The sequence below is a fragment of the Argentina silus genome, assembly GCF_951799395.1.
Source record: "Argentina silus genome assembly, chromosome: 21".
Taxonomy (NCBI): domain Eukaryota; kingdom Metazoa; phylum Chordata; class Actinopteri; order Argentiniformes; family Argentinidae; genus Argentina; species Argentina silus.
The window spans coordinates 10,288,571-10,314,766 of record NC_139675.1 but is presented as its reverse complement, the minus strand read 5'-3'; the positions used below and the strand labels follow the sequence as shown (position 1 = coordinate 10,314,766).

At 48.6% G+C, this 26,196-nt stretch overlaps 2 protein-coding genes across 2 annotated transcripts in view; both read right to left on the bottom strand.

Moving 5' to 3' along the window:
* Positions 1 to 18,838, bottom strand: part of LOC310821025 (uncharacterized protein) — a gene marked incomplete at its 5' end in the record, with an annotated part of 22,612 nt that extends 3,774 nt beyond the window's left edge. Inside the window, 20 exons of the mRNA XM_083692869.1 lie at positions 26 to 326; positions 490 to 647; positions 906 to 1,038; positions 2,565 to 2,683; positions 2,828 to 2,897; positions 3,429 to 3,764; positions 3,993 to 4,358; positions 5,480 to 5,740; positions 6,548 to 6,738; positions 7,047 to 7,401; positions 8,278 to 8,541; positions 8,843 to 9,044; positions 9,938 to 10,008; positions 10,318 to 10,442; positions 11,098 to 11,208; positions 11,451 to 11,475; positions 11,826 to 11,938; positions 12,059 to 12,128; positions 12,384 to 12,454; positions 18,707 to 18,838. Coding sequence (XP_083548995.1) covers positions 26 to 326; positions 490 to 647; positions 906 to 1,038; positions 2,565 to 2,683; positions 2,828 to 2,897; positions 3,429 to 3,764; positions 3,993 to 4,358; positions 5,480 to 5,740; positions 6,548 to 6,738; positions 7,047 to 7,401; positions 8,278 to 8,541; positions 8,843 to 9,044; positions 9,938 to 10,008; positions 10,318 to 10,442; positions 11,098 to 11,208; positions 11,451 to 11,475; positions 11,826 to 11,938; positions 12,059 to 12,128; positions 12,384 to 12,454; positions 18,707 to 18,838 — 3,474 coding nt within the window. The remainder of the gene's footprint in view (positions 1 to 25; positions 327 to 489; positions 648 to 905; positions 1,039 to 2,564; positions 2,684 to 2,827; positions 2,898 to 3,428; positions 3,765 to 3,992; positions 4,359 to 5,479; positions 5,741 to 6,547; positions 6,739 to 7,046; positions 7,402 to 8,277; positions 8,542 to 8,842; positions 9,045 to 9,937; positions 10,009 to 10,317; positions 10,443 to 11,097; positions 11,209 to 11,450; positions 11,476 to 11,825; positions 11,939 to 12,058; positions 12,129 to 12,383; positions 12,455 to 18,706) is intronic.
* Positions 18,839 to 20,359: 1,521 nt separating this feature from the next.
* LOC310821023 (ubiquitin carboxyl-terminal hydrolase isozyme L1-like) lies at positions 20,360 to 24,654 on the bottom strand (the record flags this gene model as incomplete). Its single annotated transcript, XM_083692865.1, is given in 10 exon segments — positions 20,360 to 21,469; positions 21,599 to 21,657; positions 21,746 to 21,815; positions 21,972 to 22,019; positions 22,656 to 22,741; positions 23,270 to 23,408; positions 23,791 to 23,919; positions 24,447 to 24,509; positions 24,512 to 24,529; positions 24,622 to 24,654. Coding segments are annotated over 10 exon segments (729 nt in total). The 3' UTR covers positions 20,360 to 21,385.
* Between the last annotated feature and the right edge of the window lie 1,542 nt (positions 24,655 to 26,196).

Below are 26,196 nucleotides of genomic sequence, written 5' to 3'. Positions count from 1 at the left end.
TGTGTTGGGTTTGTGTGTGTGTGACTGTGTTTCTGGGTGCTGGGGGGTTGGATGGGAGAGCAGCTCCTTTGTCTTGCTGTGTGTTCGTGTCCCTCTCTGCTAGTCTGGGCTCCTGGTTGATATCACCGGTTTGTGCTGGTTCGGGCTGGTGGTCTGTTCCGGTCGAGTCCGGTCTGGGCTCGGTGCTGGTTCTGGGCAGCTTCAGGCTGTCGAGCGTGGCGTCGCTGATGGTGAAGCGCAGAGCGTAACGCTGGAGAACCACCGCCGCCTCCTCCGGAGTCTCCGCCCTCCTGTACGCATCACACAGTTCCATCTCCCTACGCTCTCTATGGGGGAGGGAGAGAGAGGGGGGGGGAGGAGTGGGAAAGAAAGAAATAGAGAATGAGGGAGAGAGAGGGAAAGATACAATAAGAGGCTTATGAAATCAACAGGTTCTCTCTATCGGCTCCCTCCTTCCCTCCTCCCCCCCTCTCATCCCTCCCTCCGTACTTCTCCTCCACAATCTCTCTGTAGGTCTTGATGTTCTTCCTCTTGTGGGCGTCTCCCCCCTCCTCTTTCATCCTCTTCTCCATCCTCTTCCTCTCCTCCTCCTTCTTGATCAGCTCCTGGGAGGCACTGCGACGGCGACTCTTCCAGCGAGCCAGGTCCTGCCGAGAGGTCAGAGTTCAAAGGTTAGGGTTAGGTAAGCACTTTGTAAGACAATCAAGCAGGTGTGAGTTGAAAAACAAGAAGAAACACATTTATTGAGTAGAAAATAATGCTGAGTCATCTTCACACTGGTATTCTCTCTCTCTCTCTCTCACTCTCTCTCTCTCTCTCTCTCTCTCTCCTCTCCTCTCTTCTCCTCTCCTCTCCTCTTCTCTCCCCCATCCCTCCCTCCCCATCTCTTTCTCTCTCTCTCTTACATCTTGCCAGTGGTCCTCCTCCTCTTCGTTCTGGTTGTACTGCTCCTGCATGCGATCATAACGTGTTTGGCCCAGTGGCTGTGCGAGTCCCGCCTCCTCCTCCTCACTGCGCATGTCAATCATACTCATGCTCCTACAGAGAAAAAAAAAGGAAGCTTCGCTGATGTCATCGAACACATGAGAACACACAAATACACACCATCCCAAATCTGTTTCTCCTTTTCAGTTCAGTCTCTCGTCTCTTCTGTTATTCAGCCCCACTCCAAAACAAGGCAAACATGAAACATTTTTTTGCCTCAAATAACTGTCAGAGGGGAGATTGCTGGGAATTGGAGGAGATCAGAGCTGGTAAATACTCCAAACAAGAGGGCCAGAGGGAGGGCTAAGGGTACAGTATGACATCACTAACTCCCCTATTTACTGACTATTGGAATGACCCTTGGTGGGTGTTGACTATTGGGACACCCAACATCGGAACAGAGAGGGGGGGAGCGACTGGATGAAAAGGAATAATCAGAATTGGACAACTTCATTACAGCGTTGGGCAGTCTGTAAGCCAGCCGGCTGTCGTTAGCGGTTAGCTGTGAATGAATAAATGCATTTGAGGTTAGCATTAGCATTGTAGTGGAGCATGTGCTCTCTTAGGATTATGAGAGAGCCGGAGGAGGCCAGACTGCATGCTTGTATGGTAGTCCTAGTCCTAAAATCAAACATGCATGTCTGTGTGTGTGTGTGTGTGTGTGTGTGTGTGAGAGTGTGAGTGTGTGTGTGAGAGAGAGAGTGTACATGCCTGTGTGTGGTGTATGTGTGTGTGTTTGTTTGTGTGTGTGTGTGTGTGTGTGCGCATGTGGGTGTGAATGTGAATGTGCGCATGTGTGTGCATGTCTGTCTGTGTGCGCATGTGTGTCTGTCTGTCTGTCTGTCTGTCTGTGTGCATGCAGCAGCTCATCCAGGAGACAGACTTACTCAGAGTCATCAGACATATGAGCAACTCGCCGACTCAACCTACAACGGCAGAACCATAGAATACAATGATAGATAGAAAAACGGATGGGAGGGAGAGAGAGAGAGAGAGAGAGGTGAGGTTAACGCTTGTTCTACAGTTCAACTCATCATTCAGACAATGGGTTTGCAGAGTAACATTACAGTCAATGTATTTGATACCACATCATATTGGACTACAACCCAGGGGAAGGATTTCAATGTAACACCAAACACTCTAGGCAGTCGGCACAACCCTGTGACCGTTGGGGAAAGGTTCTGTTGCACAACACAAAGGCAAGTCAACACTTATTCCCTTCCTTCTGCCATCGTTCGCTCCCCTTTGCAGATCTGACAAGACTGGATAGGAGAAAGTAGTATTGTGGAGTTATGCCTTACACCTATCCACTTGTTTCTTAGGTCTGTGATGAGGAGTGGAGGAGGTCAGAGGGGAGGGGACAGCCAGAGACATGCATGGTCATGACAGGGAGGTCTGAGTGAATAGCCAACACATACAGACACAATCAGGACGACATTACACATTTTAAATGACAAACCCAGTCTATAAACATGAGGTTTTATAAGCGTGTGTTTGTGTGTGTGTGTGTGTGTGTGTCTGTGTGTGTGTGTGTGTGTGTGTGTGTGTGTGTGTGTGTGGGAGTTGATGGGGCATCTCACATCATTGGGGGCATTTCATCGTCCTCGAGCCAGGAGGGTCTTCTGGGGGGGGGGTCACGCCCCGCCCTTGCCCCCTCCGTACCCCTCTCTGCACCCCCCTTTGTACCCCCACTCTTGGGCTGCACAGGGGGAGGGGTGGAAGGAGGGGTGAGAATAGGGGAGGAGAGTGGGACAGAGGGGTGGGAGGGGGCAGCGAGAGAGGGCTTTTCCCCCTGCTCTTCCCCCTGCTCTTCCCCCTGCTCTCCCCCCTCCTTGTCCCTCACCCCTGAGCACTTCCTGGTTGGGGCTTTGGAGGATGGAGCTAGAGGTCCTGTTACCACGGAAACGCTGCTGCTGAGACAGTGACCCAGTGACATAAGCAGGGGGGAAGAGTTAAACCAGGAAATGAAGCATAGGCACAAAACCAGACCAGACCAAGACAAAGCAAGCAGAACTAGACAAAGACAGACCAGATTAGACCAGACCAAGCAAAACCGGATTAGACCAGCCCATAACCAGATTAGACCAGACCAAACCACGCAAGACCACACCACCTGACCAAATTCAGGCAAAATTACAATGTTTCAACCGTTCAACCAAACCAAGCCATACTAACAGCTATGACACACACAGAACCACACCTAAACCAACCACACACAGCCTGAGCCTTATCTCCCGGCCATCCCAACAACCAGTTCAGCCATCAAGGAAACTACAGCATCACATCCATGAAACCCCAATACCCATAAAGAACAAAGCAACTGTAAATTATGTTAACATTGTTAGTGTGTGTAACCTCTATAAACGTAAGGTATTGATAAGTCATTATTACACTCCTAAACACACACACACACACACACACACACACACACACACAGCCACTACCTGTCTTTGGAGGTCTTGTCTGTGTGTTTGGGTTTACTGTAGAGATGGTGTGTTCCAGACACAGGGGTGTTTTTGAGATTGGCTGATCCAGGGACAGGCAGGAAGAGGTTAAACGACTGGCCTACTCCACCCGCCATGGGCTTTTGGAACGCCCCAGTCCTGCGAGCTAGCATGTCATCCTTTTCCAGGTCAGGAACAGGCCCATCTTCATCATACTCATCATCATCATCATCATCATTATAGTCACGGTTGCTATAAGTGGTGACCGTTGCAATGTCACGGTGTGGTTGAGGCATTTCCATGGTAACCCTGGGTTGCTGTTGCAGTGGTTCAGCTCTGAGAGAAAACCAGCAGCTTTAGCATTGTTTCACACCAATACACACACACTAACACACTTACACTGTCACGCACACACGCACACACATACAGAGATAATCAATAGGTTTGGCACAGTCTCACATCCACAGACACTTCTGAACAAGCCTGTTAGACAACATTTGACCACTGATTGCACACGCGTGTTGGACCTCCCCCCCACCCCCCCAAAACAGTGTTCCCGCCCACCTAACTTCCTGCTTCCTGCTCCTCTGCATGAACACTTCCTTCTTGTTGCGGGGACTGGCGTCCGTGACAACTTCCTGCGCAGAGCGCTTGGAGCCAGGCAGGGGTAGGAAGCGGTTGAACGTCGCCGGGCCGACGGCGCCGCTGGACTTATGGAACGCCCCTGTCCTCCGAGCCATCATGTCATCCTTTCGCAGATCTGGGATCCTCCCCTCCTCCTCTTCCTCCTCCTCTTCCTCCTCTCTCTTCTCGTACTGCGCCATACGGGCGTCCAGCTCCGCTGGAGTGGGAGGGGCTCCGGGGGCCCGGGGTGGTGTGAGGTCGGCGTTGGGGGGCGGGGTAGGTGAGGGGTCGACTCCGCCCACCTGGCTGTGAGGTCACCAGAGAGGTGAGAGAGTAACCATGGTAACTGGATATAAAACCACCCCTACCCTCGAACACACACAAACACACACACACACACATGCAGGCAGTTCCATGCGGAGAGCAGGCCAGTGATGAGATCAACTTTCATGTCAACCTGGTCTCTAACCAGGAGGTGGCGATAGAGTCTCACTGCCCAAACTTACCATCTGGTTATAAGACTAACACACACAGCGGCACTCAACAACACTTCTCCTAGGACAGGGCCAGAGGCATAGGAAAGACAGACACACACACGCACTCACACATGCACTCACACACCAGCCCTCTCCAGAGAAGTGTTCAATCCCAAATCAACCCATAGCCCCTTACCCTGAGCACCTCTGTGCAGAATTCTCTCAGCCCCCTACTGGACAGGAGAGGAAATGCAACCTCAAGCCTGGGAGCCATTAGGGTTGTTGTGACCCACACTTTTGTAGTAATGTAATTTTCCAGTCACATCCAAGCCACACCCCTTTAGCCATGACGCAAAACAGACAGTCACACACAAGTTATACTGGCTACACTGATGCTGATAGAGATGAGCAACTGATCCTAAGGGTGGTATCTATCTATCTATCAGACTATTTATCCTTCTATCCTTCTATCTGTCTGTCTATCTATCGGTCTATCTATCTTTGTATCTGTCTGTCTGTCTTTCTATTGATGTATGAAATGTTACACAGTCAGAGGGATACATTTGTCTAAAGCTCCAGAGATGCCATGCAGCCTGTTATAGCTGTGTGTGTGTGTGTGTGTGTGTGTGTGTGTGTGTGTGTGTGTGTGTGTGTGTGTGTCTTTTCACATACTGCTCACACCAGAACAATTCAGTCCAGGCCCAGCAAGCCAACCAAACCAATCAATCAATAAAATCTTATTTGTAAAAAAGCTTTTACAAATACATTTTGCCACAAAGTGCTTAACAGTCAAGGTCTAATCTCTAGATTAGGTTTGAGTAATACAATCCAGTACCGCCAAGCCTAGCCTAGTACAGCCCAGTACAGCCCACTTAGCCAAGTGCAGCCCAGTACAGCCCACTTTGGCCATGCTCTAGCCTGGCTCTGACCCGGGTCTGTCCTGGGCCGTACCTGTGTGGCCGCTCAGTCAACTGGGAGCCCAGGCCGATGGTGGGCATGGCAACGGTTGCCTTAGCGAGGAGTCGCCTTAGCAACTCAGACTCCTCCCCCTCCCCTGGTCGGACGGTGCTGATTGGCTGCTCCAGCTCTGTCACACCCCCAAAGGTCACGACCTTAGAGCGACACCGCTCAGTCGCCGTCGCGGCAATGACAGGCTTCGTGGAACCTTTCTTCAGACACGCCTGACACACAGGGGCGGCGGGGCTTGGCTCACTGCACACACACACACACACACACACATCAACCAGAGCAAGGGAAGGAGAGGAGGAGCATAGATAGAGGAGAGGAAAGGAAAGATAAAACAATGAGAGACAAGGAACAGGAGAAGGAGATTGAAAAATGAACATACATACAGTAAGGAGATAACGATAAACTGTATTTCTGTATTGAAGAGAGATGGCCAGAGAGACTGGTGGACAAAATCAATGGGAGTCTTTGATTCTCTTCCACTTTTCCATTCACACACACACACACACACGTTTTTGTTTCCTTCTCTGTAAATATACGTAGGTAGCACGGTTTCCTTGGTTATGGTTGCTAAGATAAAAACTCTTCTGATCCTATCCAGTGCAGCAGAGTGGACAAACAAAACCAAACCTGAGTAGGAGCCAGCACTAGCTTCTCTCTCTCACACACACACACACACACACACACACACACACACACACACACTTGTGCCAGGTCCATCCTCTGCAGGCCCATTAGAAAGCCTGTCACTGCGGAGTGTAGATGGAAACTAATGTCCGGAGAGAAGAGGGGGAAAGAGAGGGACAGAGAGAGAGAGAGAGAGAGAGAGAGAGAGAGAGAGGCCAGCCAAACAACCAGGACAACTGAACTATTGTCTCCTAGACCTTGAGAAAGGCCACTGTGAGAGATTGTAGACATACTGTGAGACAACTTTGATAAGGTCAAGCTAAAACACACACACACACACACACAGTTCTTGGGACTCCATACACACATTGATCAGACCTGAATGTAAATGGTGTGTGTGTGTGTGTGTGTGTGTATGTTAGGCACCTGGGTTCGGCCATCTTTAGTCTCTCCCACTTCTCCAGATCGGACTGGGTCATGGAGGCAGGGACAAACTTCACAGGTCCACCCCTGTTAGGGCCGGGCCTATTCTGGGCCCGCCTACGAGCCAGGTCATCCTTCTGCTTATTGGGTACTGCCTTAACCCCTCCCCCGAGCCCCTCTTCCTCCTCATCCTCCTCTTGCTCACGTCGAGGGGCATGGTTAAGGAAGGGGTTGTCTCTGCGAGTGATGATGTCAGGGACCGCCTCCCTCTCACTGGCCAATCACAGAGCCAACATGAAGCCAGCACACAACAACGCACATCGACACGCAACATACATACATACATACAAGACCCAGAGACGCGCATCAGCACCCGGAGAGGAGAGAGAGAACAGGAAGAAAAGAATGTGACTTTGACCATCCAGGAAGAGAAAAAGTGAAAAAGGAAAAAGGCACACACACACACACACACACACACCCAAACCCACACACCCACACTTACATACCCTAACCTGATCTCTTTTTCTTTTTCCTGCAGTGCTTGCTGGGATGCACGGCGGATGTCCTCCCAGCGTTCCCGGTCCCTGCGGCTGCATGCCGGCGGCGGGACGAACTGGTGCACCCTGGGAGCAGAGGCGTGACGCGGGGCACGCCGCGAGGCCAGGTCGTCCTTCCGCACATCTGGGACCTTCCTCCCCCTTCCTCCTCCTCCTCCTCCTCCTCCTTCTCCCCCCTCTCCCTCCCCATCAGAGGAGGAGTCCCACACCGCCTTCTGATTGGTCAGGAAGTCGTTGTCACGACGGAGGATGATGTCAGGGGATGGCAACCTCACTTCCTGTTCCTCTGAAGCAGGCATCCTGCTGGCGCTGGAGACAGGTTGGCATGACAACATCAGTTTTGGGAGTTTGGAATCCCATCATGCCATGCTCCAAGCAGTGACAGTGGTCGTGCTGTTATTGTCCGTTTATGGTGGATTACACACACACACACACACACACACACACACACACACACACACACACACACACACACACACACACACACACACACACACGTTAGAGAACCCAGCGTGCACTAGTGTGGCAATCCATCCAGACGTATGTACTGTATAACAGCTCCACAGCAGATTTAGCTAATCTCTGTGTGTTTCAAGGTGTTATCATCATCTGCTGCATACACCAAACCTAACCTCAAACCTCACCCCAGCAAACGTCACACAGCACTGGTTTTTATAGCCACACTCAATCCATCAAACTCAATGAGTTAAGAGTAGAAACATCACAAGGCCATCAGCAACCAGTCAACCACGTCAACATGAACCCCCCAGGGCCACGAATAGAAACACTGTCACAGCAATTGTCAAATCAACAAGACCAACAGGCCTCATGGCGCGACAAGATACAGGCTCAACAAACCAACCTTCACAGCTGTTAGTCAGAAGCCAACTCAACAAACCAACCTTCACAGCTGTTAGTCAGAAGCCCACACAACAAACCAACCTTCACAGCTGTTAGTCAGAAGCCCACACAACAAACCAACCTTCACAGCTGTTAGTCAGAAGCCAACACAACAAACCAACCTTCACAGCTGTCAGTCAGAAGCCAACACAACAAACCAACCTTCACAGCTGTTAGTCAGAAGCCCACACAACAAACCAACCTTCACAGCTGTGAGTCAGAAATCAACACTGCTGAAACACGACTGATCAAGGTCACACGGCCCACCCTGCTGACCTGCAGTAGCGAATCGCGGCGGGCAGAACCTTAATCCCTGCCTTCTCCAGCCTCTGCAGCCGCCGCTGCTCTGCCAACAACACAGCTTCCTGGTTTGGCCCCTCTTCTTCCTGGTTTGGCCCCTCCCCCTTGTGAGCCCCCGCCCCCGGGTCCTCTCCATTCTCCAAGGCCCAGGTGACAGTCTTAGAGGTTTTGTGGCGAGGTCCGACAGGCCTCTTAAAAAGCCCTGCCCCCACCCCCTCCTCTAGGATGGGCTCAGGGTGACTGGGGGGGGGGGGGGGTGTCGGGGGGGTTACATATATATAGATATAAGTGTTCTCATTGATCAGTTAATATGCGTGTGTTGTGTGTGTGTGTGTGTGTGTGTGTGTGTGTGTGTGTGTGTGTGTGTGTGTGTGTGTTATTACCTGAATAGCCTGAGGTCTCCCTTCTCAGTGTGTTGTTTGCATTTGTGTGTGTGTGTGTGTATTGTTACGTCCTCTGCTCTATTATCTCAGTGAGTGGTTTGCATCTGTGTGTGTGTGTGTGTGTGTGTGTGTGTGTGTGTGTGTGTGTGTATTGTTACCTCCTCTGCTCTCCCATCTCAGTGAGTGGTTTGCGTCGCGGCGTGGGTATGTAGGCGGTGGCGTTAGCTCGGTTGGGCAGGAACTGGTTAAAGGGAACGAAGCTCCGTGATTCGCTGCTGGCGTGGCGGCGCGCCAACATGTCATCCTTCCGCACGTCTGGCTTCCTGTTGGGGGCGTCGAGCTCCGAGTCACTCCCTCGCCCTGAGAAAGAGGGAGGGAGGAAGGGAGGAGGAGGGATGAAACAGGAGGACATACAAGACATTACATTAGTGTTTACTCATATATTCCACAAGGACCTCCAACCTGTTTCAGTTAGTCCTTGAATAAGGTGTGCTCGTGCTTGAATAGAGCAAAAGTGTGCCACAGCGAGAGAATGCATTCCTGATAAATGGGTGTGAGGGAAAAGATCCAGTAGTTACACTTTCGATCAGTCCAAAATCAACAAATACGTCTATCTATCGATGAACATATGGATGGGGATGTCTCTCTTCTCTTGTTGTCTCCAGGGAACATTGGAATTCCTCTAGGGAATGTTGGTATTCCCTGTCTTGGGATGTTTTCCCAGACACACAGCTGCTTCCTATTCTGGAGTCAATAACACACAACACAATCTCACAAACAGGATGCTTTAGCCAGTACCCCTACTCCAATACGCACGTGCATGCACACGCACACACACACACACGCGCAGACGCGCACACATGCACACGCCACACACACACACACAGACGCAGCCAGGATGTTGACAAAATTGTGTATTCTCTGATTGACATTCGAGATCCAAATCTTCAGGGACGGTTAAGTAGACAGACAGCTGCAACCTTTGGCCTCTCTCTCTCTCTCTCTCTCTCTCTCACACACACACACACACACACACACACACACACACGGAAGGGGCAGAGAAACGATACACAGCTGTTGTCCCCCCTTGCCGACAGGCTGGCTAGCTGTGACACATCGTGGATAACATGCTACCACGCTACCTAACAGAACAGCTTGCTAACAGACAACGAGGAAGCCAAACTCTGGGAAAGTGACACGCTTCTTTTCTGGTTCCAATTCACTTCCATTATGAGTCATCAGAGCATTCTTACCATCGCTGTTGCCGCGGGTGGCGACATCGGGAGACGGGCTGTGCTGGGAGCGTGAGCCAAAAGAGTCCAGGCTGTCAGTCAACAAGAAAATACGTCATTGGAAACACTTCCACACAAATATAACGTAACAATCAAATCAATCATTATTCTAAACATCTCGATAAACGTAACAACGTACAATAGACAGACAACCTACGGTGAATTAAGTGAGTAAAAAGGCCTGTCTGTGGCTTTATTGGCACCCTAATTAGTGCACTACTCTTAACCAGAGTCACTGTGGTTTAAAACCAGTCTAAAATAGTGCACTACATAGGTATTTTCAGATTCACTCCATGTTTTCGAGGGGAATCTGTGTGTGTGTGTGGATGTGTGTGTCTCACCTGTCTAAGGAGTCGTCGCGGGCGTGGCGGGGGGGAGAGAGAGACTCGCTCCTCTCTGAGTCCCAGCAGTCATAGCCGCTGTCCCTCACACTGCGCCTCGGACTGTCCCCTCCTTCCTCACACTCCTAGAACGAACACACACACAAAGGAGAACAACATATCACAATTAACAAACCTGATAATGGCAATGATGAAAGCAAGTGTGAGAGAGAGAGATAGAAAGATCGTTGAATAAAGCTGATTGAAGTGAGAGAGAGAGAGAGAGAGAGAGAGAGAGAGAGAGAGAAAGAGAGTTGAATAAAGCTGATTGAAGTGTGTGTGAGAGAGAGAGAGTTAAATAAAGCTTGTAAAAGTGAGAGAGAGAGAGGTGTAGGATACCTGAAGTCTGTCCATAGCAGGCCTATGTTGTCTGATGTAGAGCTGAAATCCAGTGGTAAGCTGTAGAGCCTTAGGGATTTACTCTATTCTAGCACAGCCAAAACATCTGTCTGGGCTGCTGACCGAGAGTGGTCATCAAATCCCTCCAGCTCGCTTTCTCTCTCTCTCTCTCTCTCTCTCTCTCCTTTTGTTCTGTCCTTAGTCTCTGCCTACTCACACTGACAACTGAGTTCTGCTTCTGGTGTGTGTGTGTGTGTGTGTGTGTGTGTGTGTGTGTGTGTCTGTCCTCAGTGTGTTGGATCTTTCCTGCCCCTCAACAAAGACAGGAAGCTCTCCAAACCCAGCCACCTGTGTGTGTGTGTGTGTGTGTGTGTGTGTGTGTGTGTGTGTGTGTTCTCTTACCGTCCTCATGTGTGAGAGTAGGCCCTCGAACTCCTTGAGGTCAAGAGTGGGGCCGTTGTAGGAAGCACAGCCACTTGCTGCTTTCCCCAGCCAGAGCACTGTGATCAACACCTGATGAATGGAGAGAGAGAGAGAAAGAGAGAGAGAGAGAGAGACCTTGTATAACTTACCCATATTTCAGTTTTATATACATTTGTTAAGTTGTTGCTGTTGTTGATGTTGTTATAATGGCCATATTCTTGGTCAATCACCAGTGAATAGAATTGAGAGCAGACACTGAGATACACACATACAGTATGCTGTAGAGGGAGAGGAGGGAGAGAGAGAAGGGACAAAGGAAGATTAATACTTACACTCTTCAGTTTTCTGCCACAGTCCCTGGAGAGAAGAGGATGAGAGGAAGAGAGAGTGTTACGGCATCGTACCAACCCTCATTAAAAACCTGGACACACACACACACACACACACAAACGTGCTCACATACACACACACAAGCAAGTGCACACACACACACACACACACACACACACACAGAAACACGCTCACATACACACACCCCCCCACACACACACACACACAAACGCGCTCACATACACACACACAAGCACATGCGCACCCCCACTTGACATTGGCACGCGCACACTCGCGCACACACACACACACACACACACACACATACTTGACATTGGCATCCACACACACACATCCACACAAACACACACACACACACATACTTGACATTGGTGCATATGGAGGTGTCCTGCAAGTCTCCAGGGTCAAACAGCTGAGAACCCTTCAGGCCCAACTCCTCACAACCCCTCAGAAACACAGACAGGTTGTCCTAGATAGAGGGGGGGAGCGGAGGAGAGGGGAGAGAGAGAGAAGGATTCAGTTTGAATTCAGGCCTGCGATAGGGGTGAGCAGTATTTGATTGGTGTCACATTATAAGTGTAGTACTGACCAGTCCTGCTATGGGGGTGGGTAGTCGGTTTATCTTCTTCACCAGGCCTGGTTTGATGGAGCTCAGAAGCCTGGTGGAGAGAGTCAAAGAGTCAATTACAATACATGACTCAAATAATCACTCAACAAAATGACTGAATCAGGAGTCATTTAGTAAAGTGACTGTGTGACACAGAGTCACTCAACTAAACCAGTGTTCTTCACATACAATCAGCCAATCCATATTTTAGAAAGAAAGTTCTCGAGAGTTTGAATGTCTCTAGGTGTGTCCAGGTGTCTTATTTCCAAAGTTCCTGATCTGACAGGAAGTGATGTCACAGACTCACTCGCACAGCAGGATCCCGTTCTCCAATCCGCTCCGGAAGTCCTTGTCTCCAAAACTCCGCCCTGTCACCGCCTGGTGATGAAGGCATGACAAACACCGGTCAGAACATGTCAAGCAACAATAAAGAGAGGAGGTGGAGGAAGAAGGGGAGGAGAAGGAGGAGGAGGAGGAGAAGGAGGTTGAGGTGGAATGGGAAGGAGGAAGAAGAGGAGGGGGAGGAGAAGGAGGGGGAGGAGGAGGAAGAGGGGAGGAGAAGGAGAAGGGGGAGGAGGAGGTGGAGGAGGACAAGGAGAAGGGGGAGGACGAGGTGGAGGAGGACGAGGAGAAGGAGGACGATGGCAGGAGGAGGAGAAGGTGGAGGAGGAAGCGTTGGAGGTGGAGGAGGAGGAGGAGGTGGTGGAGGAGGAAGGGCAAGAGAAGGAGGAGGACTAGGGTGGGAGGAAGAGAAGGTAGAGGAGGGGGAGGTAGAGATGGAGTGGGAGGAAGAGAAAGAGGAGGGGGAGGAGGAAGAGGTGGAGAAGGAGGAGGACTGGGGGAGAAAGAGGACTGAGGGAGGAGGAGGAGGAGGGGGAAGAGGAGGAGGTGGAGGTGTGTGTGTGTGTGTGCTTGACATTAGTGTTACAGTACTGTATCAATCCTCATTCATTTGCACTGATGCACAACAAGTAAATAACATGTAAATCACATCTCCAGTAGCCTGTCATGTCATATGATCTACCAGAGCATGTTCCACAGCGTGTGTCTGGCAGAGTGGGATCAGAGAGGGTTCAGTTCATGAGGACTCCATGACCTACACAGACTACGACATACTACACTGTTCACCCTGAAACCAAAACAGGAACACACACAGACACAGACAAACAAACAGACAGAGAGACAGACAGACACACGCACATACACACACACACACGCACAGACACGCACACACCTCCTTCTACTCAACAGCGTTACGTTTTACGCAGGTGTTGCATAACCAGTGGTTGGAGATGGACAGAAAGTGGGATTGGACGCCTAATCCAGATTAACCCAGATTATACGGTGCGCCTTGCCCTGAGCGCGCGTACGTGCATACACACACACACACTTTAGTGTGAGAGTTTTTTTTGCCACAGAAGCGTCTGACCCTGAACTCCAGCAGTCAGAGCTGGGTTAAACAGCATCAAGGCCACAGACGCAAATGGACAGGCAAATACTCCTCCCTCCTCTCCCTTCTTTCCCTTCTTTTCTTTCTCATCTCCTCCCCCTCGCTTCCTTCTCTTCTTCCTCAATCACTTTTAGAAAAACAAGTTTGAGACTCTCCAAAACACTCTCACTCACACAAACTCACACATTCCCAGTGTAATTATCATCATGAAAACAGCCCATTGTTTCTCTGTACTGTTACGTAACTGTTGACCAGATGTTTCCCACCGTTACATTTACATTTATGGCATTTACGCCTTTATCCAAAGTGACTGACAACAAATACATTTGTTTCAGTCAGTGAATCATCCATCCATCAGTCATCATAAGAAAAAGTAATCTATGGTAGGACCAGGGGCTATTGGCAGTCCAAAAAGAATTACAGGAGAGAAACTTGTACAGGGGGGTAGTGGGGATGAAGAGGTCTTTCGGAGGGACAGTTAAGATGTAGCCTGAAGAGATGGGTCTTCAATCTACGGCGGAAGATAGGGAGGTTTTTTAATCTGTTTTAATCTGTCACTCTTTTAGTGTCTCCCCCCCCCCACACACACACAGCATCTCTCTCCCGCCTCAGATGTGCTTTAGTACATCCCATTAATGGAACCCATCAATAGCCACACACACACACACACACACACACACACACACACACACACACACACACACACACACACACACACACACACCTTCTAGTGTCAAGCGTGTCGCTGCAACCTTCTGAAACATTTACAACATGGCCATACATAATTTACTGCCTAAACTGACTACCGCAGGAATGTAGGAGGTGTGTGTGTGTGTGTGTGTGTGTGTGTGTGTGTGTGTGTGTGTGTGTGTGTGTGTGTGTGTGTGTGTGTACAGGGGGGATTCGGAATGATGGGATTCTTTGATATGACCTCATCCTCATCATCTGCTTGAGTGAGTGAGAGAAAAAGAGAACTGAGAACAGCAAAATAGGGCAGCTGATTCACTAAACACACGCTCATACTCTCTCCTTCCCACACACACACACACACACACACACACAAACACCTCTGCCAGTCCCTGCTGCATTGAGAGTTCAGTGTGGGAAAAGATACAGTGCCAGGTCACTTGTGTACGTGTGTGTGTGTATGTGTGCATGTGCGCGTGTGCGTATGTGTATGTGGGTGGGGGTGGGCACTTGGTTGTGTGTGTATAGCCGATATAGTATGTGGGTGACAATGTGTATGTGTGTGTGTGTGTGTGTGTGTGTGTGTGTGTGTGTGTGTGTGTGTGTGAGAGAGCATTCATGTGTGCCACATAAAAACAGAGCCAAATGCCTTGAGGGTATTTCGCAACAGTCGCCAGTAATATGACCTCCATGCTACCCTCCCCCCCCCCCCCCCCCCCCCCCCATCAACCCCATTAGTGGACCACTCTGTTAACTCTGAGTGAATGGCAGCAGCAGATACCATTTATACCCTAGGGGGGTTGTAAGGGGGGGAGACAGAACTAGGCCAGAGGACCCTGTCATCATATAATCCTAGTCATTTCAGTCAGTGTAGCACAGATTATATATGGATTAGTGCAATTAACCAAAGTGATTATTAAGCTTACTGATTTGACTGTGATGTTCGAGATTACAGTTATTAGTGGGAAAAATTCAGAATGTTCATTCGATTTTAAAAAGACCGGTCCATCCTTCCCCCGATGTGGGACAGAGTTTTGCTGAAAAAACTCTGTCTAGCCTTAGCATGCTAGCAAAGCTAACTATTCTACTTCAATTCTGTCTACATGTATGGCAAGCTATGGCTAGAAATGTTGTACACATTGCGAGTTTCATTCCAAAACACTATATATCCATCAACAAATTATTACATCTATCATACAAAATGTAATAACCAAGTTTCTAACTTAACATCGCTACTGTCCTTTTAACTGTATCATAAAGGGTTTTTATGTCATGACATTTTATTTTTTATGGAAGAAAAAGTACATTTTTGAAAATGGTGGATATAGCAATTTGATACGGAATTCTTCAAGTGTTTTCACTGATGTAGCAGCAAGGTCATTGGCTACCAGTATTCCATCTGCTTCAAACTGTAGGTTATTAGTGGGCTTGCTTCAGCTGTTATTGCTCATACTTATTCTTAGTCTTATTATTCAAATTCTTCAGTATGCTACTCCTCCTACAGCTTTTAAGCTAATCACACTATTCCTACTTTAAAACGTGCAGAGAGGTCTAACTTGAGTTGCTTACTAATTATACTTTCTACACTATTCTGCTTTTTGTAACTCAAAAAGTCCTATCTTTCAACATGGTGGAACGTTGATTTAGACGAACATTCTGAGAGTCCCATTGTTACTGCAACTGCTATGGAACTTTCACAACTCTTGAATAAAAACAACAGGAGACCTGCAGAACACGCTCTTAGAATTATTATACAACAATGCACTCTCTTAGCTACCAGTTCTACCCCACTAAAACTGCTCTCAACCACTCAACCAACCAACCCTCTACCCACTCCACTGAACTATCTGCTTATCCTGTCTATCTACCGATCATCAACCCTCTTCTATCCATCCATCCAACCAACCAAACCATCTCTAACTTTATTCACTACCATAATAAGACTCTTACTTTCTTTCAACTACCCAGAAAATCTATCTATTGAAACATCTTTAAACCTTTTCCACTACCAAAATAAGACTTTGCAAGCCCACAAAGTTTCTTCAGGAACTTATTTTTCGAGCTTCATACACTGTCAGATACAAGGATCACCCGGTGGGCTTAACTATCTCTTTATCTCAACCACTCTTAAACTCCTGACCAGCATCCCCATTGGACAGCAACACACGGCACATGATTGAGATTATACACACACACACACACACACACACACACACACACACACACACACACACACACACACACACACACACAAACACACACTACAGCTGGATGTCTGAAGCCATTCCAGTTAATCTCTGTGAGGACAGCTGTGACATCTGGCATGCTTACGCACGCACGCACGTACACATGCACACACGCTTTATCTCTCTCTACCTCAATAGAAACTAGCCCTAAGTTGTCAAATGACATCTTCTCAAAACAAATGATTCATATCTGCTTTGAAACACAAATCTGGTCTCTTTCATAAACAGTTTCACACCTTGTGTATCCCAAGGGTCTTTCCTGGTCATGTCACACTCTGATATATACTGCAGCTGCACTCCTGGCCCTTGGAGACAGGGAAATCTGATAGGCTGTCCGTGTTATGTTTCCTTGGCAACCAATGTCATCCAACCTGGGCGTGTCCCAAGAATCTCTGTGCAATGTCATACATACACGATCAACACGAACACACGCGCATACGCACGCACGCACACACAGGAACGCAGAAACTCAGATGGATGCACACGCACACACAGACACACACACACACAGGAACTCGAACGCACACACAGACACACTTATGACTGATCATTGAGGTCACTTCCTAATTCACACACAAACACACACACACGCACACACACCATCAAATCTGAAGAGCAGGGGGTGATGTGGTTAACAGAATCATCCCCACCTGTGTCTGAGTGTGTATAAATAAGATCCCACAAATAGCGTCAGCCTGACTAGCCCGCAAATAACCACAGAGAATCAAGAGGTATGGAGAGAGAGAGGGAAAAGAAAAGGGTGGTGCAGTCTCTCTGAGAATGGAAAATAAAGTAGGCGACTGAATTCTACTCAGAGACAGGGCCTGTTTTGTACTGCTGTGTGTGTGTGTTGTGTGTTCCTTGACAGCTGAGAGCGTGTGTGTGTGTGTGTCTGTGTGTGTCAACTGATTGGTTCCATTAAAGGGAAAAGCTAAAGGACATCTGAAACGGGAGAGATGTTATGACTGTCAATAATGCATTAAAACTCTCTGCTGTGGGGCATTCAGTGGCGTGGCACACTGGGGCGCGTGCCATGTCGTCGCAGGGTCCCTGGTTCAATTCCGGCCAACGACTTGTCTTGCATGTCATCCCTCCTCTCTCTCACCCATCCTTCCTGTCAATCTCTACTGTCTCTATATCCCAATAAAGTAGAAATGCCCTAAAAACATATATATATATATTAAAAAAAAAGACTGCTGTAATGCTTATGACTGAGTGCCTTTGCAGGAGACAGAGAAGGATAGGGGGAAGAGAGTGAAAGAGTGAGAGAGAGAGAGAGAGAGAGAGAGAGGGGGACAGAAAGAGAAGAGAGAGATTGTGTGGGAACGTCAATATCATCATCTTGTTCATCTCTAAACTAAGTGACTCTAATTGATACCGCATGGTCGTTAGCCCCACTCCCGCACCATCAATCAAATGTCTTGCACATGCACAACTTGCACAACACAACACAAAAATGGGTCACAGTGTAATAACAGAGACCCCACTGCATACTACACCCACACACAGGTTTCTGATGATTAAGGCTGAAATCTCGTTATCATGCGACCCACTCACTGCAGCATCTAGTGCGTGAATAGGCTACTGGCCCCGTTTCATAGCCATGGCAACCGGAATCCCCTCTCGCCTGAAAAGGGGGCGTTTCTGTGCATGGCGAGGAGAAAAACGGGCTTTCTCCGGTGGCCTTCAACAAAAACACACACACACACACACACACACACACACACACACACACACACACACACACACACACACACACACACACACACACACACACACACACACAGAGAGAGAGAGAGAGAGAGAAGCCTAACGGCCATTCTAGAGAGTTCCATCTCCTCTTCATCTCTGTTCGGGACCAGAGAGAAGCACACATGAAGATGTCTGTGTGTGCGTCACTGAAGCTTTATTTTGAATGAACGCCAAACCGAAGGTGCTCAAAGTTATTGTAGGCCCATCAGAAACTGCAGCGACCAGAACCGACCAGAACCAAACATGCACGCGCACGCACACACACACATTCCACCACGCAGCAGAAACCTGCCCCGCATTGTCCAGCCGGGTAGTAACCGGACACCGCCGGCTGCAGTGACAATTGCGTTTCCCAACAGGTGACGGTGCAATAATGCTGTATTTATATCCCAACCCGCAGTCCCCATGCAGTGTGAGTGCCTAGGCCTACGGTGCCCCGTCGGGCAACTGTGTGAAATGATGAGAAGTTTTGGAAGCTATATAAGCCCGACTCACCTCTATCCATTTCTGCGCCTCTTGGCACGCAGGTTCAGGATGACTCGGTTCGGGACAGCTTGGCTCGGGTGCGGGCTCCGGTTCGTCTCGGGAGGGATTCGGTGCCTCGCGCTCCGCTCCGGGACTGGACATTTCAGTTATTGGATACAGGCACAGTCGGGATCCGTTAGTAGCGTCAATAAAACTCCTCTGACAGCAATGTTTCTTCCGCCGATATGCTCTGGACTACCAGTTATCCGTCTCGCTTTTACCGTAAACCCACAGCTTAGCGCGCGGTGAGGATCTCCGGTCTGCTGTGTCTTGGACTGCAGAAGAGCGAGAGCTGTCGCGACTCCCACACTGCAATACGAACCGCTCGCTAAAAATAACCCCCCCCAAACCGGCCAGCGCGAGACAGACACCGACCAGCCGCTTCTTACCGCGTGCCCGCCAGGACGGGGAGGCGCAGAGAAGAATGTTTCTGGCGGGGGAGGGAGGGAGAGAGGGGGAGAGAGAGAGAATGTATTACAAAAGGTGTCCCGTTATTTCAGCGCTCCAATTCCAGTCAGTTATGAGATGACGCGCCTGGCACAGCGCGTACAGACGCCTCTCATCTACCCTTTCCGACTTGCGGAAAGGTCGCGGCTGATTCAGTGCGCGTCTGTATCCACAGCGACGCTTTGTATAAACAGCCTCTGACAGCTACAGCTCTCCCCTTTCTCTTCCCCCTTACCCTTTCTCTCTCGCTGTCCTCCACCTCCTCCTCTCTCCCTCTCTCAAAGCAGATGGAACAGTCTTCATTCTTCTGAATACTGAACAAGCTGTCTGTTCACCAGTCAGACGAGGCATGGCAGGCCCAAAACTGTTCTACACTCAAAGTTTCCACAAAAGACAAAGTGGAGTGGTCACTACAATAAGTCACTATAGCCTTATGTGACAGGGTCAGCTAAGAGGAGAGGAGGAAGGTGGAGAGGACAGGGGAGGAGAGCAAGGGTGCAAGAGGAGATGAGGGGTGGGTTTGGTGCATATAAGGATACATTAAGTCTGTGCCATCACTGTATCAAATGAACGAAGAAAACATTATTCTTCATTCTTGAGAAAGAGGGCTATTTGTGAGTATCCAGATAAAGCCAAGATAGGAAGGGAGAGAAGAGGATAAAAGAGGAGAGGGGAAAAGAGAGGGGAGGAGAGGACACAAAAAGGTAACTCGATAATGTTGAGACTTGGCCGAGGTGTCTGACCAATCATACGTCAGGGCGAGAAGGGCTCACTTCGGACTGACCAACCACAGCCTGTGGAGCGGGTGGCAGGAATGAGGCTGACCCTACCCCTGCTGGTGATGGAGAGAACTGCTATATGCAGATTAATTTGATTTGCAGATAACAATGACATATTTGTACCTGTTGCAAGGGAATAGAACATCCAGCACTTGTTGTGTTGCATGGAATGTGGGATGCTGTCCAGGGTTAGAACACAAATCTCTGGTCCGAAAGCTACAGCCTCATTAGAAGTACTCGCAACATGTCTACCAAGGACAGGTTCATGAAGTGTAGTTCATACAATTCAGACATTCAAGACGACACCCCCCCCCCCCCATGGACACACACACCCACACACATGGATGGACAGAGCCAGACACACAAACTACAGAAGACGCTTGTGTCAGGTTGGGGTTGTAGTTTTATTGAGACAGTTCAGACAGCTGCATGGCCACTAGAACTACAACAACAACATCTGGGAAGCTGCAGAGAGGCAAAAGGTTTGGAGCGCAGCGCAGCCTACCAGTACATACGTCAACCCATCAGTATCATCTCTCACCACAGCCCGGCTAACAAAGTCCTTCTAGAACACAGTCATCTTCACACAGCACAACAGAGAACTTAGAACTCAGAACTTAGAACTCAGAAGTTAGAACTCAGAAAGGCAAGGAATTGCAAAACAGCCCGTCATGACATTCTAACAGTCGTTTTCATTCCGTCTTGGCCCAATCCTAAAACACAGAAGCGTCAGTCTCTGCTCTTAACAGCGACAGCTTTTGACAAACACACTTCGACATACAGTGAGATCCTTAAGTAACACTATCCACGACTGTACGTCACTCATGCTGCCTCTCTCTCTCTCTCTCTCTCTCTCTTCCTTTCCCTCCCTCCATCTTTCTCTCTCTCCTTCGTTCCTTATTGCCACTTAAGGCACTTATACTGTAGTCCATCTCCAGTCTATGAAACAATCCAGTGAGCACACAGACAGACAGACACACACACACACACACACACACACAAACACACACTCATACTAGAGGCAGTGACGGGATCTGAAAAGTTCAGAGAATACAATAGAAAAAAACAAACAGCAGTATTTTGATTGCAAAGTGACATCATCACATACAAGGCTTGGGCAGCTTGGGCAAGCTTCTACCTACGTGCAGCGGTGAGTGAGTGTAGTGTGTGTGTGTGTGTGTGTGTGTGTGTGTATGCATGTTCTGAGTGTACATTGTGTGTGATATCAAGTGCATACAGCTGTGCCTGTAAATCTCTGTAATGTGCATGTATGAGTTCAGTGTATACTGTTTGTGTCCAGTGCATACTGTGTGTGTGTGTGTGTGTGTGTGTGTGTGTGTGTGTGTGTGTGTGTGATGTGTGTGATGTGTGTGATGTGGTGTGCTTTGGGTTTTTGGTGTGTATTCTGGAAGTACAGGGGTCTCTAGGCGTGACTGAGGGCCACAGCGGAAAAGCGGACTTCCCCTTCCTCTCTCTCCATGAAGCCACGGCACACAGATGCTGCGTCCTGGAGAGAGGGGGGGGGGGGGGGGGGGAAGAAAGAGAGAGAGAGAAAGGGATACAGTGTAAGTATACAGTATATAGAGGGTTTCAGTACACTGATAAAAGTCTGGTCAATTAATGAGATCAGCGGTACCGTTATAAAAGAGTCGTCCTTGGTGGCTCCATGGTTCACTGGTCCCTCAATCCTCCCATCTGCGGAACAACAACATCGCATTATGACATTTAGACACACACACACAGACACACACACACACACGCATGCATGCAGACACACACTCACCAAGCTCAATAAGTTGTCCGTTCATGTTGACAAAGGTGATAAAATGGAAGTTCACTTTGTCTGCCTCCACCTGAGAGAGAGAGAGAGAGAGAGAGAGAGGCACATAGAGAAAGCGAAAAAGAACAAGACAAACAGTAAGAAAGATGAAAGATGAGCAGAATATACATAATACATAACATGAGTTGTTTAGTTTCAGTTGATGGTGGGGTTGGAGGAGGAGTCTTACCCTGCACTGACCCTGAGCAGCCACATCATCATGGGCCTCTCGGATCGCCTGACGGGAAAGAGAAGCATAGGCTGCATTTAAACATACATACATACATACATACATACACACACACACTTTTAAAGACAAAGCAGGCCAGGGTATGGCCTGATATCACGCACTTCTACCTATCACATAAGGTCTGGCGCCCCTTAGTGGCTCAAATAGAAAGATTGGGAGAACAGCCCAGGGTGATGTCCTTTCCTTTCACACTTGTCCACTCATACATGAAACCTCAAGGGTCAAACACAATAGATGTCTGTGGCTCTGGTTTATTTGTGTCTGGCGCCCCTTAGTGGCGCATATGAAAAGTACACATTACCGAACACCAGTGTTAGGCCGTGTACTTATTGACAGTAACAATATCCTTAAGCTTGACCCCTACCCTAACCAACAGTAAACTTAACCCTAACACTTAAATCAACCAATTCTGGACTTAAAGCTTTTTCCTCAAGCAACTTCCTGTTTGCCGAAAACATCCTCATCTGAATTACCCGAGACGCTTGGCTTTAGTTGTCTAAAAAGGATTTCAAATAGCACCGGGCTCCTACCTAAAGCTGAAAATATGCCAGAGGCTGTTACCTGCTTTTAACATTGGCCGCAGTCTGATGTGAGTGAGTGAGTGTGTGTGTGTGTGTGTGTTACCTTGTTCTTCTCCAGGTGTTTAGCGCGTTCATCAGCGGCCATGTTAGCAGTCTCGTCCAGAAATTTCTTAAGAGCTGAGTCACCCTCTGAGACAGAGCAGAAAATGGACACACACACACACACACACACACACACACACACACACGATAACAATCAATAATGACTAATAACTTCATAGCATGTTTAATATTTATCAGGTCTAATGACCAGATCATATTTGCCTCTCTTCTTCTCTACATCACCACCCTCCCCATCTCCCAGAACCACTCCACAACCACCCCACCCTAACAGCCCTGCCCGCTGCCATGCCCTGCAACACTATTGATCCTTCAGCTCTTCCTGAGGGCCTCAGTGTTGGATACTGTTTCTCCTCATGAGAAATGATGGGGACACGCCTGATGTTGAATTTCGAATGTGTAGAATGTGGTTATAGTTCAGTTAGGGTTAAGGATTTGGTTAAGGTAAGGGTTCATTTTAGGTCTTGACCTAGTCGGGGCTGTTCATGGGATGTTGCTCAGGAAGGCACCTTTAGTTCCACCCAATTCCACTCAACTGACTCCATTTTGGTTCTGTTTAGACTCACCAAACTCCATTTTGGTTCTGTTTAGACTCACCAAACTCCATTTTGGCTTTGTTGTTGGCGACTGCATGCAGCAGAGCCACGGTGCCACAGGAGTTGACCACCGTCTGTTTCAGGAAGTAGGTCTTTGAGTCACTCTGACCTGCCTCCTGCTTCTGCCTAAAGGTCTCATGCTAACACACAGACACACACACACAGTCAGTGTTTGTGATGAAGTCACTCACTGACCAGCTTGTTAGTGCAGTAATCTACCATCGCTCCACCACAGCCCTAGCCTATAAATGGTCTAGCCCATAGACACCATAAATCATAGATGCATCATGCGTCTGGTCTTGAGGCGTTGTGGCTGGTTGCACATGCAGTAATGCCTGTTATCAACTTATCCTTCTTACGCAGACCTGTCCACCACTGTACACACAGACAGCCCTGTCACACTCTCTTTTCTTTTACTCCCTCCCTTCTCCTCCTCCTCCTCCTCTCTCCCTCACACACACAGACCCACATTCACGTGACCCCCCCCCCCCCCCCTTTGACAGCCGCAGCCCCATTATCTACCTGTTGTGTGAGAGGGAAGAGCAGCATCACGGCGCAGCACGGGGTTGGGACCGAGGATAATGGCTCCCCCTCCAGCCCCAGGACGTCCACAAAACGCCAGCTTCCGCCCACGCCCAACTTACTCAGCATCTGGAACGAACACAAATGAACGAACACACACACACACACACACACACACACACACACACACACACACACTTAATCACACCTAGCCGACCCATAAATTGATGTTTTCTGCTAATAGGCTATGCTCATGTCTTATCCTCATTGCCTTATAATTACACAAGGACAAATAGGCAGGCCACGGTTCTACAATTAAATCAGATGAGGAACAGAGTCGGATGAAAGATGCTGTTTTGAGGGCGCGTGGTCCATCCCTCAGACCACACCCTTCAGCCCAGACACCGGGCGCGTAGGAGGATTCTCCGGTTCAAGATAAAGACATTAGGCCAGGCTGGAACACCACAACCATTCAATCAATGTTTCTTTGAAGTCTGTGTTTATCGTTTATTATTTAAACTGGTTTACCGGTTTTCTGCCGGCAACGGTGTTTATTGTGTCAAATAGGTGTCAAACTGTGCCTGCCTCCGTGTCTGGCCTGTGTCTCTCCGTGCAAAGCCGTTGTTGCCAAAGATAACGTGTTCTCAATCACTTACCTGGTCAATAAAAACATGATCACATAAACAAAACACGCTCGCCATCACATGATGACTCAGCGTCTACGTACCTTGTTGAGCATCTGAAACAAAACAGAGAGTCTCGTCAGTCAGCATAGATTGATCGAACATATTTCAGCCTGGAACGGTATAAGATTACGGTAGTTTCTCCCACCTCGGGGTTTATTTCCATCGGGTTCCACTCCATATCGGCAGTTTAGTTTTGGTCTCGCCGGTCGGTAACGTTTGTAGCGTCGGTGAGTCTCTGCAACAGTGTGAAGCTTGCGGCAGCGAATGCACGCTGCTCATATGCCACCGGTCATATCCATTCCTTGCAGTCAGAGGGGGGTGGGTGGGCGGGGACGGATTAACCACAGGACAGAAGAAAGACCACACAGCCCGGTAAAACAGTGAACCTGCAACGAGACTAAGCTGTTGCCCATTCACCTGTGCAGTGAGGTCTCGGTCATACAAGGTGTGTGTAATTTAGAGGAATAGTTTCACCCAGTCTAACATTTAGTGGAAGCTTCCAAGCCACGCGCAACAGTGTTGTACAATATTCAGGAGTATGAAATCTTACAAAGGCCTAGTGTAGCCTGATTTTTTTTTAACTCTTTAGTGTTTTTTTGTTTTTTTCATATTCTTAAATATCTAAAACTTAAATAAGTACTTCAGGCATATTATGAGACCCCTTAGGGGCCATGTTGGGAGACTAATACTACATATTGATGTGGATTGTGATTGGGGTATTGGTTTCAATCAGATGTGATGATGGGCGAATTATTGATCCTATCTCTTGTGTGTGTGTGTGTGTGCGTGCATGTGTGTGCGTGCATGTGTGTGTGTGTGTGTGTGTGTGTGTGCACGTACATGCTCATTTGTTTGTGTGTGTGTGTGTGTATGTGTGTGAGAGAGAGAGAGAAAGAGAAAGAGAGAGAGAGAGAGGACTGGTTGTGATTTTTCATTAGCAGTCTTTAGCAGAGGAGAAAGGAAGAGGGAGAGAACAGGATTCCAAGATTTCAGGTATTTAACATTCTGGCATTTTGCTGGTCTTGGAGGAAGAGAACAGAGGATAAAGCTTAACTGTCCGGCTCCCGGGCAGGACCTGAGGATCATGTTGGAGGTGTCTGGAATATGCAGCCATTCTTGGAGGACAATTGATGTTTAATAGACAAATATTATTTATCATAATGATTACATTGAAAATCAACGTGTTTCAATATATCACAGCCTTCATCAGGAACTGAAGTGGAGAGGCGGAGAGGCAGAGAGGGCACACACTGTCTGTGTGTTTGGTTCTGTGTGTGTGTGTGTGTGTGTGAGGATCTCTTACAGACAGAAACACCAGAACTAAGCCAGGAGTGACACACTCCTTCTATTGGTCACTCCTGACAGAAGAAAGAATCATCTTGGAGTACAGACTCCTCATCTCACTCATCCTCTGAACGACCCCTGACTTTTCCCTTCTAACCTCTAACAACATGCCCGCCCCTGGGAATTTCATGACGGTGAGACAGGGCTTGAAGCAGAGTGTTGGCATGTACCTGTGTCTGCTCTTCTCTCTCCTCCTCCTATTGGTTCTGCTGCTCTGGCTCCTCTTCAGAGAGCTACGACACTTCACCCACAGACCCTGACCCCCTCTCACCTGACCTTTACCTGGCCCACATCTGGGGCACACCTGGGCCACACCCAACAGAGGACTGGGACCTAAATGAACTTAGGACTAAATGATGAGAAGAGTTACTTGTGT